We start from the raw sequence: 16500 nt of genomic DNA on the forward strand, positions 1-16500 counted from the left end.
TTTTTAATAAAACTACAATGAAGTAAAAAAGAAATTGTAAAACAGTGCTTTAACATAACACAGAAAGATTTGAGCTATAGATGATAAAATGCTGAGACTTCCATTAGTACAGAAACACTTCCTGCTACCACACATACCTCTGTTACTGTTATTAAATATTACCTGTCAGCTTCAGCTATGGAGATAAGATAGTAAGTGAAATAATTAGTCATATTTTTATGAATATGAGTTTTGGAAACAAAACCTGTATTTTCAAGTTATAAAATCTCTAGAAAATTCTGGAGGCTCTAATAAAAAAACAGCAGCTATATATTAATAGAAAATTTAGAAAAGCCAATTTATGAAAACAAATAGCTTTCTTTTTATTAGCAGTAATCATTTGAAAATTAGAATAATCAAATAAATGAAAAAATATTCAACAGAAATTAGCAAACTATTAACTATAGCTAGAAATTAATGTATTTAAGGAACTACACCCCAAAATGAGTGCCTAGTGTATATGTTGCTTTTATTTTGGTTCTCAGTGAGAATTTATTATGTACTGGAAATCTAGTTTTATCGCTGTCTCTCCAAAATAATGAACATGTTTGACTATATGGGAAAAAATAGAATTTTAATTAAAACATTTTTGTTTTGGGGAAAAAAAACTGGCTTTGGCACATATGGAAGGGCTGGTGGTCTGTAAGGGTGACGTATCTGCAGGAGCTGTAGGGCTCCTTGGGTATCTTCATGTGTGCTGTGCTGCCCTTACTGTTCTCCTCCTAAGATTTTTGTAGTGTGTATCTACCTAGTTTTACAGATTTACTGTTAGCCAAATGGACTCACATTATCAAGATTTTGTGAAAACAGAAACTCTTGAATACAATAAGAATACTGAATATATTTGAATAAGAGAATGACAAATGGTCATGAACCACATGAGATCAAGTCAAAAAACAGCAGGAATGAATGCAGTTAAAAACCGTTGTACGTTTACTCTCCCGTAAGCTGTCCGGCAGAGAGGGGAATAGCTTCAACATCACACACACCCTGCCTCAACTATTTAACAGTGCAAATGACTTGGGCCCACATGGTGCTTGTTTTCACTGTGTGGCAGTAGAGTCATTCAGACAGGCCCTTTTCCTTACGGCAGGATGTAGATATACCATACTGTGTGTTTAAGTAGGATTTTATTAACTATTGATTAGGTGAGGCTTAAAACTGCTGAGGTTTTTTTCTTTATTGCCAAGGATTGAACTCTAGTTGCTGATAAGCACAAGCACTCTACCACAGAGTGATAGCCTCGGCCCTGAACTACTTAAGTCTAGCTCAAGGAATTAAGGTTTGAGATGAATACACAGTGAAGATGCTTCCTTGTCTCATGGGTGAGAAACAAAGATATCAGTCTTTTTTACCCATTTCCTTATCCAGTGTCTGCAGATGTTACCAAATATGGTTCTAATTTTAAAAAAGTTTTATTTTTAATTCATATGCATATGTTTGTATCTGTTTAAGTGTGTCTCACATGCATGTGGGTGTCTGTGGAGGCCAGAAGAGGGCGTTGGATTCTCCTGGGGCTGGAGTTACAGGTGGTTTGTGAGCTCACTCATCATGGCTGATGGGAATTTAACTAGAATCTTCTGGAAGAGCTGTATTTCCAGCTCCCCAGCTTCTTTTTAATGCTCAATTTACCTAATTTTTCTTGTTTTGTTTTTTGTTTCATTCCCTACCCCCCCCCCCCTAAATAATTGAGCCTTTCTCTTTACCTGGAAAGTAGTCTGCTATAAGTGGAGCTCATATTTACTTGAAGTAAAAAAATCACTAAACAAAAGCTCACATAAGTATGAATATAATGGCTTAACAGTTGGCCCAGTGGATGGAGATAGTTGGTGGCTGCTGTGAATGTGAGGAGACTGAATTCTGGATTTCCTTGCAGTGAAGACTGTCTGAATTTTGCCCAGTTTCACCTATTCACAGTTTCTCAGTGCAAGTCACAAAGAAGCTAGGAGGGGACCTTTCTGAAGTGCCTTTTAAAGCTAGACTTTGTGGAACACTTGCATTTTCATGTACTAGGGCTTGTAGCTCTTAAGTCAGTGATAAACAAGCTATAATCCATAGAACCACAGAGTTGAGGTATAGAATAAGGGACTAGGGAGGGCAGATAGATCTCCTTGAGAAGGGGAACTAGGATAGTTATGAATGGATGGGGGTAGGGCTAGAACAGGAGGATCAGGTGAGGAGTGGGAAGGAAGAGGGAGGTAAGGTAGAGCATATGGAGAGAGATGTCTAAAATAGCCATTTGAGAGGCCATATGGAAACAATACAGTAGAATCTTCATAAAATATATACAGATATGAAAGCAATCTAATGAAATTGTCCAATGAGGGAGACAAGAGTCCTAACTGGCCATCTCTTGTCATCAAATGAAGCTTTCAGTACCAAGTTGTCTTATATCTAATTGAGTTGTTGCCAAAATGGAGAGGTCTCATAGGAATTCCCAAATAACCCAGGCTGTTGCCAGGACTACAGGTGCTCTGCTCTCCACAACCCCATTACTGAAGACACCTACACAACTCACTGAACATGGAGAAGTCGAGCTGGTCTCTACAGAGAGTCTTCACCTGTACCTGCTAATGTCTTTGGTACAGGAAGGTACTCTGTACATTGCCAAAGGAGAAATGTAAACATCAGCCCAAACACTAAATGCTACTGTTAAATAAGAAAATGACTCGTAATGACATTCTGCTATACTCATAGATCAGTGCTTTGCTCAGCCATCATCAGAGAAGCTTCCTTCCACAACAGATGGGAACAAACACAGAGACCACAGGACCAAATTATGCAAAGAGTGCGAGACTTTGGAACACTCAGCCCTAGAAAGGGATGTCTCCAGCTAGTCCTGTCCCTTAGGGCTCAGAAACCTTCGCAGGAAGAGGCAGAAAGTGTAAGGGCTAGAAGAGATGGAGGATACAAAGGCCCTCCAAATCAACTGGATCTACAACAAATAAACTGATAGAGACTGAAGCAGCATGCACAGGACCTGCACAGGTCTGCATAAGGGCCCCCAAAGCAGAGAACAGTAGTGGACACATGCTCCCATTCCTAACTCAGAAGCAGTATACAATTGATAACCACTTGCAAATGAAAATTTAGTTTCCTCCATGGGAGTCTCACTGGGGAAAGAAAGCACTCGTAAGGGCAGGCTGCATGTCCAGCAGTAGATGGCCAACAGAACACAAACTCAACAGCATCTTTGGAGGTTCCTTCCTTGTTATAGAATGTCATGTCAGCTTTTCATTTTCTCTCTTTTTTTTTTTTAAAGATTTATTTATTTTATGTATATAAGTGTTATATCTGCATGTACACCTGCCAGAAGAGGGAATCAGTTCACATTATAGATGGTTGTGAGCCACCATGTGGTTGCTGGGAATTGAACTCATGACCTTTGGAAGAGCAGACAGTGCTCTTAACCACTGAGCCATCTCTCCAGCCCTTCATTTTCTTTTTAATTATTTTTGTTTTATTTACATATACCCCCCCCCGTCTTTCTTTCTTTCACCTTGCAGGTCCTTTGCAAATATATTATGGCTTCCAATTTAGTGTTATTGTGGGATTCCTGAGTATGTGAATGAGGGGGTCTCTGTTTTTTGTGCATTCTCTTCGGCTCTTTTTCTTCTGTTTGTTTTGTTCAATTCCAAAGTGTTAAGTTTTTTTTTAAGATTATATTTTATTATTATCCTTCAGAAGCCTGTTTACATACTGTTGTATTTATATATTTAGGAATACATACATGCACATATACATATGTACACATATACATACACACATATGTACATATACATATATACACATAAATCTATATAATACACACGCGTGTGCACTCACACACATACATATATACATACATATATATACATGCATATCTATACATACATATATATACATACATATATACATACATACATACATACATATACATATATACATGTCACCCACACACAAACAAAGTAAAAAAGGCCATGAATTTGGGAGGGAACAAAATGGCTGCAATGGGAGGGGTTGGAGGGACGAAAGGGAAATGGGGGAGATGCTAGTATAATTTCAAAGAAATAAAAGCTATTATTTTAAAAATGGTAAGAGATGAGGAGTTTAATAATCATTTATTTATGTGCTGATTGTGTTTCCCTTCCCTTTACTCACTTCCTCCCCACCTCCCCTCTTATTAGATCTTCTCTCTTTCTGTCTCTCATTAGAAAACAAACGAGCATACTGGAAGTATCAACTGGGTAGTACCTCTTCTTTTTTGTATGTTTATTTTGACTGTGTAGCCATGTCTGACCGGGAGTTCACTATGTAGACAAGGCTGGGATCAATCTGCCGCTTCTGCCTTCCAAGTGCAGTTAAAGCGGCACCCACCTCAGTGTCTCCTATTGTTTTTCAGAATAGCTTTAGTTTTGAAACTATACTCCCATTATTTCCCCCATTTCCCTTTCCTTCCTCCACCCCCTCCCATGAAGCACCTTTTTTCTCTTTCAAATTCAAATTTTTTCTTTAATTGTTTTATATACATTGCATATGTGTGTGTATTCCTAAATATATAAATACAACTGGCTCAGTATGTATATGATCTCATGGCTGATCACTTGGCATTAGTACTTCAAGCCCCCTGAACATCATCTAATTTCTGATATCACTGGTTATGATTAATTTCTTCAGTTATTTATTTTTTCTGAAAGGCAACTTTTTATGTTAAAATACATTTTTGAAGCATTCTCCTTGTGTGCTTTATTACTGCAAAAATTTTTACACAGCATTTTAATTGTTTTTGCCATAGCAAGTTGCAATCACTATTCTTTAATTTGTGATATACCTTCTTCTAGGTATTTATTTTTTCTTCTAATCTCTATTTGATTTTTATCTCAATAGTATATCTTTATCTAAATGTTAAAATTTATGCTCATTCTGAAAAAACTCCTGGTGGCACATACCAGGAGTTGTGAGGCAGAGGCAGCAAGTCTCTGAGCTCAAGGCTAGCCTGTTTTATAGAATCAGTTCCAGAACAGCCAGAGCTACACAGAGAAACCCTCTTTTGAAAAAAACAATTTTCTCCCCATTCTTTTTGTGTGAATAGTATATGCATGCATGTGCACATATATAGTTGAATTTGCCTGTGTGCATCTAGGGGCCAGAGTCTGTATTAAGAGTCCTCTTCTTAAGTTGCCCTTGGTGTTGTCTTGTCTCTGTGCCCACCCCTCATACTCCTTCATACGAGGATAGGCTTATTCTACCATGCCATTTTTATATAGATGCTGGGTATGAACTTAAGGTCTTATATTTGTACAACAAATCTCTACAGCCCCTTCATTCTTAATTTTAATCTTGAAAATGGTTATAGTTAAGTGATATTTCAGTTTGCTTATCAATCATTAGTTAGGTCTTCCTGAAACTGGTGCTGTTTGCACACATGCCAATGTAAATATAGTACATTTCTCCATCATTTTGTAAGAATGTCTTTTGACTCTGTTGACATATGATTGATAGTGTTCTTTGTAAGGCTAGAAATGATGCAAACACTGCACACTGTTACATTCTAAGGATGAAAGCAAAATCCTGCCTAACAGGCTGAACTGTGGCTAATAGGGAAGGGTTTGACAGTGCACCACTTGTGAAGTAAACACATTAATGAAACTTTCTAAAGTCAGCTCAGTTCTCTGTTGGTGTTTTGCCACATTAGTACAGATCTACAATTTAGTAATGAAAGCAGAGTGTTTCATTGAGAGAGGAAGCAACTTGACCTACTTGAGGCTCAACAACAAGACAAGGTTACAAATAAGTCTTATATTTCAGTATATAAAAATGTTACTTTAACCAATATAATTTTATATCCTAGGCTGAATCCATGTCATACCAAAAGCCATACTTTAAGAAGCTGGGAGTTGGTGGCACACGCCTTTAGTCCTAATACTCAGGAAAGTAAGGCAGGTGGATCTCTGTGAGTTTGAGGCCAGCCTGGTCTACAAAGTGAGTACAGGACAGCAGGGCTACACAGAGAAACCCTGTATCAGGAAAAAAAACCTAAAAGAGAAGCAAACCAGTTAATATGAAATCATTTCTTTAAAAAAAGCAGCCATGTTTCGAGAGCAGTTAGAGGGTTACTTGTGATTATGTGTGGTGGCATCTGGTGATCTGAAGTTGTTCTTAAACTGCATCTCTTAGTGAATGCTGGCAATTGGAGTGGTTTTTGGTTTGAACATTTGGGTTCTGTTTTATCAAAATGATATGCATTAATTTACAGAAACATAAAATGAAAATATAATTTGTTCTTCAGGGAATGCTTAATGTTCACCGAGGTACCCAGGTTTTCAAAGATAAAGTAACATTGGCCCTTAAAATTGATATTGAGAGGAGGGATAATCAGATCTCCTCTTACAGGCATCTTGATTTTAGAAAGAATGGCAGTCCTGGGTTACGAAGGATTGCTCTGGATGTTTGTGGGGATGCTTGGAGGTAGCGCTGAGAACTTGAAGACTGCCTTAGAGAGGCCCTGACTGACAGTGTGTGACATTCCGAAGTCTCTGAGCACACCCACTTGAATTTGCACTGCTTTGAATAACCACGCCATAATTTTGTGTGTAACTGTTGTTTTCGATTACTTTCTCCTGTCACTTTCATTGTTATCAAGTAATTTCATATATGAAAGGGGTTCTGCTACAGATGACCTACTTTTTTCTAATTGTTATGTTTTCAAAATTTTGTTTGCTCTGAATTTTATTTTCATTTTTTTTGGTGCTTAATAAACAAATGGTTTTATACAAAGCTGCATATTAAAAACAAAACAAAAATTAAAAAAAACCTTAGTCTATAATTAATTTTTGTTAAAACTGACCTTCTTCTAGGAAAAATTAAATACCAATATTAAATACCAAAAATTAAATACCAAATCAAAGTTTATTTTGTGTAATTCCTTGAAGTCACTTATCAACTTGCTACCACATAGACTATCAATTTTTAAAAATATTTAAAACATTTTTTCTTCCCAGCAACCACATGGTGGCTCATAACTATCTATAGTGAGATCTGGTGCCCTCTTCTGGCACACAGGCACATATGTAAGCAGAATGCTGTGTAAATAATAAAGAAATAAATCGTAAATTTTTTTCCCCCTCAAAGCCTCACCATTGTACTGAAAGACGCAGCCTAGGCTGGAAGGTCTTCCCAACTCATCAGATTCTCTTTCTAGTTTAATGTTTAACATGCATTTCTTTTTCTATGTAGATATCCCTACAGGTTAACTACCTTTTCTCTACTTTTCACTTTAGTTTCTTCTCTTCCAAACTCCCCATTAACTTGGGTTGAGAAGTGTCACCGTAAGGTGTGAGGCTTAATGCCACCAGGGAAGAATGGGTACTTTTGGTTTCCTTTTCTGTGTATCTCCACTAACAAAGTGTATCTCATGTAACAGCTTATTTCATTTCCAAAAGAAGAACTGGAGTTTTTAAATAAAAACATGAAAAAACACTAGTGCTCATTGTCCACGAGGCTTTAAGAAAAGGCTCTTAAAATATTCCATTGTGGACCCCAAATCCTCCTTAAGCTCAGCCCAGCACAGTGACCTATAGAGCCCTGTGACTGCTGGCAGCAGCCAGGCCTCTCAGTGCTCCACTGATACACTTCCTCAAGGTCTTTACAGACACTGATTAGTATTTTCTTTGCAGTTATCGCTGTGACGATTTTGTGGTCAATGACACCAAGCTGGGCTTGGTACAGAAAGTGAGAGAACACTTACAGAACTTGGAAAAGTGAGTAGTGGTCCCGGAAGGGGGGCAGCTCAGAGTCACCCAGTGGGCTGGTTTTCTGTTTGTTTGGTTGGTTTTTATTTGTTTTTTTGAGAGCTTTGTAATCATCATGATGTGAATGCAGTTTGAAATGTTGATAGACAAAGCCTTAGGGTTAGAGATCTAAACTCTGCCTGTATTTCATTCAATACTAATGTAAACCATATCCAGGTCTAAGAGCCTGTTTTTAAGTTACTACCCACAAAGTTACAAGCTACTCAGTTCACTCACAGGGAAGAATTTTGTGGTTGCAAGGAAGCAGCATAAAAGGACATTAAGATAATTATAAAAGTACTGGCATTAGAACATTTTTTTGCTGAATTGAAGATCTGCTTTGAAAGATCTTTGAAAGTGTGTATTTTGCAAAGAAACTACAGCATAAGACCTCAGTTTGTATGTTTTTGTTTTTTTTTTTTGTTTGTTTGTTGGTAAAGAAGTACATAGATCTTGAAATTACAAAGCTGTGAATGCTTTGTGACCCTAAAGAAATTGAAGAATTTGTGAAGACTTGTCTTGCTATATCCAGATTGCTTATTCAGATAAAACTAAAACTGAAAATGATAAATAGGATCCCATATGGCCATTCTGCTTGGCCCTGTAATGCCAGCTGCCTTAAGTGAAATCTGTGTGGCTCATCACAGATCACGCACATTGTCAGGTCCATCTGATTTATTGGGCAGTTGGTTGGTGCACTGAAAAAGTATTGAGAAAATTGCCATCTGGAGCATCTCTTGATGCTGTAAGTGTAAATCAGTAGAATACTTCAAAGTAATAGACGTAGAGGAAAAAATGTTTTCTGTTGTAATACTATGTAGTCTTTGTGAACTGAAGTTTTTTAATGCATTTCTTGCTGCCTGAATAGATTATAAAACTGGAAAGAAGAACTAAAATAGTCTAGATACTTGTGTCATCTTTTGGCTACTTACTTTTCCAAAGTGCTTTTAGTTCTTTAATTGGAGATGAGCAGCATGGGATTATGTCTGATGAGAGACAGAGGTGCCGAAAAAGTCACTGAGAAACTGATTTTCATTTTAATTAACTCTAGTTTAAATAGCTTCATGTAATGGTGAGTGCCTGTTCTATTGGATAGAGTGGACTAGAGCAGTGGCTGTCAACCTTCCTGACGCTGCGGCCCTTTAATACAGCTCCTCATGGTGTGCTCACCCCAACCACAACATTGTTTTTGTTGATACTTCAGAACTGTAATTTTGCTACTGTTTTAAGTTGTAATATCAATGTCTGATAGTGAGGATATCTGAAATGAGACCCCTGTGAAAGGGTTGCTCAACTCCAAAAGGGGCCATGACCTACAGGTTGAGAACTACTGGTCTAGGGGACCCTACTGTCTTGAGAAAACTGAGAATAAAATACAATAACATATTTTTAAAAGCAGAATGCTTTATTTAGGTAGTTTAAACCCAAAAGGTATTAGTCATGTTCGTTAAGCGAATGGACAGTGTTCATATGACTTCCTCATTTTCAGTACTGGTAAAATAGTATTTTAATCCTGGGAGTTAGCCCCTGTATCTTGTCACCAGCTAGATGGCTTGAGGCAACTGATATTAGACCTGTGTTTCAAAGACACCGTAGTTCATGCGGAAGAAAAGTAAATATGTTTTTGGTAATTTTAAATGATATAAATGAATTGGCAAACTTAAAGCCTGTACTGTTAAATGGTAATTTTTATTTTCTTCAAATTAGTTCTCCTGGTTCTAACTTTAAAGAGATAGAGGATGGGAGATGAATTTTAAGCAAAATATTTTTGTTAAGAAAAAAAAAAAACGATCTTGAGATTTTTCTAATGTACTTAGGATTTACTCTGAAGTGTCCTTTGCAGTCTAAATTGGATGACTGAGCTTATACATGTCCTTGTCCTTGTGCTGTGTCATTCTTCAGAATCCTTTAGTCCACTAAGGCAAGTGAGTGAACTATGACAGATTATTTGAGACTAGCTGTTTCTTATCAGTCATGTAAGATCACGGTGTTTGTTTGTTTGTTTTGTCATGAGGAGCAGATCTTCTGGATTTTGAAGCTTGTATTGGGTAGGTTGAAGGAGTGGTGGTTGGGTGAGCCAGCTTTGTTTGAAGTAGCATCTAGCTCTCACCTGCTGTGGAGGAGCAGTGTGGATTTCCAGGAAGTGAGAAGCCTTCGCTCACTTCAAACACTAGGGGCCTCACTGGTTGCTTGATGGCCTGATAAAGCAGCCAGGCAGAACTGTGTGCAGGACTCTGTGCCTTGGACGCTGAGAGCAGCTTGAGTTTATCCTTTAGTCTACTGTGTATTCATTAATGTCTTTTTAACTGTCTGTTTATATTTTAATAGCTCAGCCTTTACAACTGACAGGCATAGGAAAAGAAAATTATTGGAAAACTCATCACTAAACAGCAAGTTATTAAAAGTAAATGTAAGTAATTAAAATTTATTTCTATGTAAGAGTTAATATCTAATCACTGTTTGTCACAGCTCTAATAAGTGTCCTTCCTCTTATAAACTTGTTAAATGTGTGCCTTGATCTGAAGTGTTTTGCAAAAATGTTTGCCACTTATTACCCACCACCACCACCTCTGTTTTTGGAGATAGTCTATGTAGCCATGGCTATCCTAGAATTCTCTATGTAGACAAGGCTGGCTTCAAACTCAGAGATCTGCCTGTCTCTGCCTCCCCAGTGCTGGGATCAAAGGCCTGCACCACCCTGCAAGCAGTTTTCTGTCTTTTGTTTTGTTTTTGTTGTTTTAGTTTGAGACAGGGTCTCACTGTATAGTCCTGGCCAGCCTGCAACTTTCTTTGTAGACCAGACTAGCCTTGAACTAAAAAATCAGTCTGCCTCTGCCTCTGAGGGCTGGGATTAAAGGTGTGGCCCAGCACACCCTGCACTTCCAGTCCAAGCAGTTCACTCTTAGTGCTTACCACCTAATTAGGCAGCTTCCGGGGGTTCTCTCTGAGAGATCCTTATTTAGAGTTATTGCTTTGATGAAACACCATGACCAAAGCAACTTGGAGAGGAAAGGGTTTGTTCGGCGTACACCTCCATATCACAATTCATCATTGAACTCAGGGCAGAAACTCAAACAGGGCAGGAACCGGGAGACAGGAGCTGTTGCAGAGGCCCCAGAGGGCTGCTGCTTATTGGTTGGTTTCCCATGGCTTGCTCAGCTGCTTATAGAATACAGGACCACCCGAGGTGGTCTCATTCACAATGGGCTGGGTCCTCCCTCACCAATCACTAATTAGGAAAATGCCCTACAGGCTTGCCTACAGCCAGATCTTTAATTGAGGTTTCCTCCTCTGAGATGACTTTAGCTTGTGTCAAGCTGACATAAAAACTTATCCTGCACTTCGAATACTAGTGGGTCTGACTGATCACTTCATGACCTGATAAAGTAGCTAGGCAGGATCCTGAGAGCAGCTTGAGTTTTTCCTTTCTCCTTTCTCCTAGGTTTTTTGTTGTTGTTGTTGTTTTTGTTTTTTTTGTTTGTTTGTTTTTTTTGAGACAGGGTTTCTCTGTTTAGCTTGGAAAGCACTCATTTTAAAGTTACTACATATTTTAAAATTACCCAGCAATATTTTTGCCTTGCATTTGACCTTTTGCCTCCACTGGACATGTACCTAACTAAAGTCTTAAGGATTTTTAGAAGAAAAAGCTAAGGTACTCTCTTAGTCATCTGACTAAGGCAGAGATGTTTTGGGTTGGACTAGAGGGTTTACCTCCTGGTGTAGTATTCAGATATCTTGGAGCATTTGTAGAACTAATCAGAAAACCAACCTTTTGACTTTTAAGAAGTTTAGGAAGTATTTTATGGTTATGGTTCATGACACATTGCTAGGAAAATATCTGTCAGTTGGGTATGCTTTTCAGTTAGAAGCTGGGGTTTACATGTTTGTGATTTTTATATTTTAGTAGACTCATGTAAATGTATTAACTTAGAATATATTTCCCTGCTTTCTTGCATCAGTGGTACTTACTGATGCTTATTTTCTCTGAAACAAACGCAAAAACATCCATGCCCTCACATAGCCTAGAGAATTTGTCTGAAATATTCACTGGGCAGACAAGGGTAAAGAGATGCTTCTAGATAGGCCTGGTGCTAGAGTTTCAAGCAGAGGCCTTGCCTTAGCTTAGATGTTTAAAACAACTAGCCACCCTTGGAACACTGATAGCCTCTTCTTCCATGTTACAGGGAAGTACAGCTGCCATTTGTGCCACAGGCCTTCGGAATTTGGGCAACACTTGTTTCATGAATGCTATCCTTCAGTCACTCAGGTAATGAATGCTACAGTCAGAGGTTTAAGTATTTGACATTACAGATCAAGAGCAAAGGCTCAGTGTTCAGAGCCTGCTTTCTGCCTCTAACTCTAGTTCCTGTGCTTTTCCTTCAGTAAAATAGAGTAGGAAGGAAGAATAAATAATGTAATTTCTCTAAACTCCTTCAAGCACGTTCTGTTAGAAAATCATGGTCAGCTCTTACTTCCTTTTGCTTCTTGAATGGCCACAGGAAGGATCAGGACACCTCTGTAAAAGGTGGGATAATAAATATTTTAGAACATGTGCATGTTTCTTTCCTATTTTATCCCAATCTCAGCTACTCAGGAAGCTAAGGCAGGAAGATGGCCAGCTCAAGCACAGGCTGGGCAACAGCCAAACCTCAATTAGCAAAGGAAAAGATAAGTTAAAAAAACAAAACAAAACAAACAACAACAAAAACCTTCATTGATAACATAAAAGTTCCCTGGCTGAGTGCTCTATCTGGCTTGTAGGCTTTAGTCTGTAGATCCCTGGGCTACAGGGGACCTGGTTTAGAGCTTATATCCACCACTAGTTAGGTCTCCATCATAGCCATAAGCACTTTACAACATAGCAGAGTGGCAATAAGAAAGTGGCCAATAGGGCTGACCTCAGTAGAAGAAACTGTTTTGAAAGTTTTAGTAGTTTTAGACTTTAATTGAGGCATCAAAGGCTGGAGTTAGTTATCTTCCCAGGGCACACTTGAGACAGAGCATGCTGAATCTGCTTTGAAGATTTTGCCTTTCCACTTATCTATTCTTCCTTAAAGAAATTCTAGTTACTTCTAGTTTGTTTCTGTATTTATAGAGCACATCTGTATTATATGTCACTATAAATCTTATATAGCATATCTAAATAATAATATTTCTATTGGATGGTTTCATAGTTTGTTTTATTTGAAGAAATTATTTTATTGAATACTTGGAAACAAGTACTCTAAAAAAGAAGTGAAAGCAGGATGTAGCTCAGTTGATAAGGAGCACCCCAAGTGCACATCAGGCCCTGGCATGAACCCCAGCACACATAAGCTGGGTGTGCTGGTGCAAGCCTGTAACCTCAGCATTTGGGAAGTAAGGCAGGGAATTAGAAGTCTGAGGTCATTTTTGGCTACCACATAGGAAGTTTAAGGCAAGAGAAGGGGAGGTATGAAGTGAATGAGTGAGGAGAAAGGGAAAGAGAAGGAGGAAGGGACAGGATAACCTATGATGGAGGGGAAATCTCCTCAAAGTTGTATATCTGTGCTATTTCTTAAAGTGAGGGAATAACAATGAACAGAACTGCATTATTTACTGTGTAATGAAGCAAATGAAAGATCATAGTTTAAAAATTCTTGTGTAGATTTTATAGAAACTTTTGCTTTCCTTTAAATTCTTTTATTTAAGAAATAATTTTTTTCACTTCCTTTTAAAATAGTAACATTGAACAGTTTTGCTGTTATTTCAAAGAACTGCCTGCTGTGGAGTTAAGGAATGGAAAAACAGCAGGAAGGCGAACATACCACACCAGGAGCCAAGGGGACAGCAATGTGTGAGTTATCAGAAATATCCTTTCTGGCTTTGAGCTGCAAAACAAATGAATCTCTCTGGTGATTTTTTATATTATTTGAGGTAATAATTAGGTTTTACAAAGCTCTTCTCAAATTGTGTTAATCTAGCTCATAATCTTACTAATTGTTCTTTTTTTTTTTTAATTCTGCTATTGTAATGGGAAGGATAACTTACCACTTCACCTGAGTCTTTGCAGGCAGGCATCTGTATATGCAAGACCAGGTGTGGGTATTTATAAGTATGGCTAGTTCATGTTAATCTATTGATCTGATAGTCTTAGGTAATTGGGTAATAAAATTAATAGTCAATTTGAGTTAATATGGAGGGATTGAAAACAGAAGTGGCACATTCAGACTGCACTGCCACTTGGCCCTTCCAGGGTTCAGAAGACCTTCTGTTACACTGATAGTGTAGTGCATCTTTTCCTTACCTTTACTGGCTTACCTGTATGCATGTAATGTTTTTTCCTGCTTGCCTGTTTCACTCCCCCCACACCCTTTTCCCACTAATTTTGAAAGGCCATTTTATGAGACACTGCTCTGCCTCAATGACTGAGAGGGAGGAGAGAGAGTGGGCTAGAGCATATTAGAATATTGGGTAATACAGAGCGATCCCCAATGTGGAGAGGGGTCATGCAGTGTGAAGGGTGTTTGGTGGCAGCATAGAGCATGAATGGGAAATTGCACCTGCATTTAAAGGGGCTTCCATTGTGTCAGAGGAGACAGCAATGAAATAGGAGAAAATGCATGTGTACAAAAGTTAAGAGAAACACTTGGTGTATTGGTGTTATTTGGAATTTGGTTACAGCCTACAGAAGTTATCTCTGGCCGATTTGGCCAAAAATGATGAGTCTGCATTATTGGATGTGTTGAAAGTCAGCCCAGAGCTAGCTCCAAAGCCACCATTTTGCAGAGCTGCCCTCCAAAGACACTGGTGCCTATTCTGTGCCTGGACTTGGGGTAGTACTTGTTCCCTCTTCCACCTCCAAGGAAAGTTTGGTGCTGTTCCTGCTTTTTTGTGTCACTTCACTTCTGCTTCAAGTGTACAGAACCCAGACCATGGAGCTTGCTTCAGCTGCATGGAAGGCTAAGCAAGCACCTTGCAGCTATTCTAGTGTCTGCTGGGAGTAGGCACATGGTTTGCATCCTAGGCACCTTCTAGATTACAGCGTTGAAAAAGAAGATACTAGGCTGTCTGAGATAACCTTCAGTCAAGTGTTCAAGAGTGGTTGGTTATATTGACAAATCTGGTAACTGAATTAAAAATGTATTAGTTTAGCTACATGCACAGAAAATCAAAATTAACTGTAACTTAAATATCCATGGTTTTATTTTCCCTTGTGAATTTAGAGGTTATCTGTCAAGCATTTTTTTGCAAAGTCATTAGGCTCCTTCTTGCTTAGAGGAGCATTTTTCATCCACATTAGCCCAGATAGTGAGGCACTTCCATTACTAATGTGTTTTAGCTATGACAAAAAGAAGGGATTGATAAGGACTACTTTTTTTTTTTTTCCCTGAGGAAATGCCCCTGGAAGGTGGCACACTCCTAGGTTTTTATTTTAGGAGTTCATATGATTGATAAGAAATGGAGATTCTGTGAAAGAAGTCAAGAATAGCTGTTGGGAGAAGAGCAGGAAAAGTTTTGCACATAATGACTGTGAAGTGATCAGGAAGATGTGCAGTAGGAAGTTCCTGTCAGAATTGGAAGGAAAGCTAAATAAAGGCTGTCCTGAAGGCCGGGAATGGTGGGCACACCTTTAATTCCAGTAGAAGCAGAGGAGTTTGAGTCTGAGGCCAACCTGATCTATATAGCAAGTTCCAAGATGGCCAAGGGTACATAGGGAGATCCTGTCACAAAACACCAAAAGTCATTAAGAGAAAGTCTCTTCTAGAGTTAGGTTGAAGGCTCACTGTGTGGCTTTAAGCCCAGAAGCAGCCTTGTGACCACATGCACTGTCTGGGGCAGAGGCAAACAGTTAAGTCTGGAAGTTCCCTGTGAAGTGAAGGCAGGAAATGGGGAAGGGATGTAGATTGTTTACATTTTTGTGTGGGGTTTGTTTGTTTGTTTGTTTGTTTGTTTGTTTTTGAGACAGGGTTTCTCTGCAGCCTTGGCTGTCCTCGACTCACTTTGTGTATCAGGACTCACTTTGTGAGATCCACCTGCCTCTGCCTCCCTGAGTGCTGGGATTATAAGTATTCGCCATCACACCTGGCTGCTTTGTTTATATTTTCAAAATGAACATGCTTAAGTAATTTGCTTGTAAATAATCCACTGCTTTACTGTTTTGTGTTTCCCTTAAATTCAGTGAACAAAATAATAGTACCCGGATAGACTCAAAGATGACTATATAGCTAAAAATTAATTTTGTCAACAATACTGCTATTTATATGGACTTTTAAAATGTTCTTACATAGCTGTCAGGCTTAGTTCAAAAGACTAAGCCCTTGAAATTTTTCATTTTTTATTATGTATTTTAGACAGCTGAGTCATATATGTTGAAATAATGGCCTTCAAAAATGCTAAAGCTTCCCAGAGACTCATACTCCAACCAAGGACTATTCATGGAGATAACCTAGAACCCCCTGCACAAATGTAGCACGTGATAGTTCAGTGTCCAAGTGGGTTACATAGTAATGGGAAGAGGGATTGTCTCTGACATAATCTGATTGGCCTGCTCTTTGATCATCTCCCCCTGAAGGGGGAGCAGCCTTACCAGGCTTCAGAAGATGACAATGCAGCCATTCCTGATGAGGTTGGATAGACTAGGATCAGAAGGAAGGAGAAGAGGACCTCCCCTATCAGTGGACTTGGGGAGGGGCATGCATGAAGAAGGGGGAGGGACGGTGGGATGGGGTGG

The 16500-nt window shown here is 38.7% G+C and overlaps 1 protein-coding gene across 6 annotated transcripts in view; it reads left to right on the forward strand.

The window, feature by feature from the left end:
- Positions 1–16500, forward strand: part of Usp3 (ubiquitin specific peptidase 3) — a 77839-nt gene that overhangs the window by 36013 nt on the left and 25326 nt on the right. For 5 of the 6 annotated variants that reach the window (XM_060384857.1, XM_060384854.1, XM_060384858.1 and 2 more), the window contains exons 4-7: positions 7695–7778; positions 10137–10218; positions 11993–12075; positions 13510–13623. In XM_060384857.1, coding sequence (XP_060240840.1) covers positions 7695–7778; positions 10137–10218; positions 11993–12075; positions 13510–13623 — 363 coding nt within the window. The remainder of the gene's footprint in view (positions 1–7694; positions 7779–10136; positions 10219–11992; positions 12076–13509; positions 13624–16500) is intronic. The other variant, XM_060384856.1, reaches the window with a different exon arrangement.

Source organism: Meriones unguiculatus, chromosome 6 (assembly GCF_030254825.1).
Source record: "Meriones unguiculatus strain TT.TT164.6M chromosome 6, Bangor_MerUng_6.1, whole genome shotgun sequence".
NCBI classification, from domain to species: Eukaryota; Metazoa; Chordata; class Mammalia; order Rodentia; family Muridae; genus Meriones; species Meriones unguiculatus.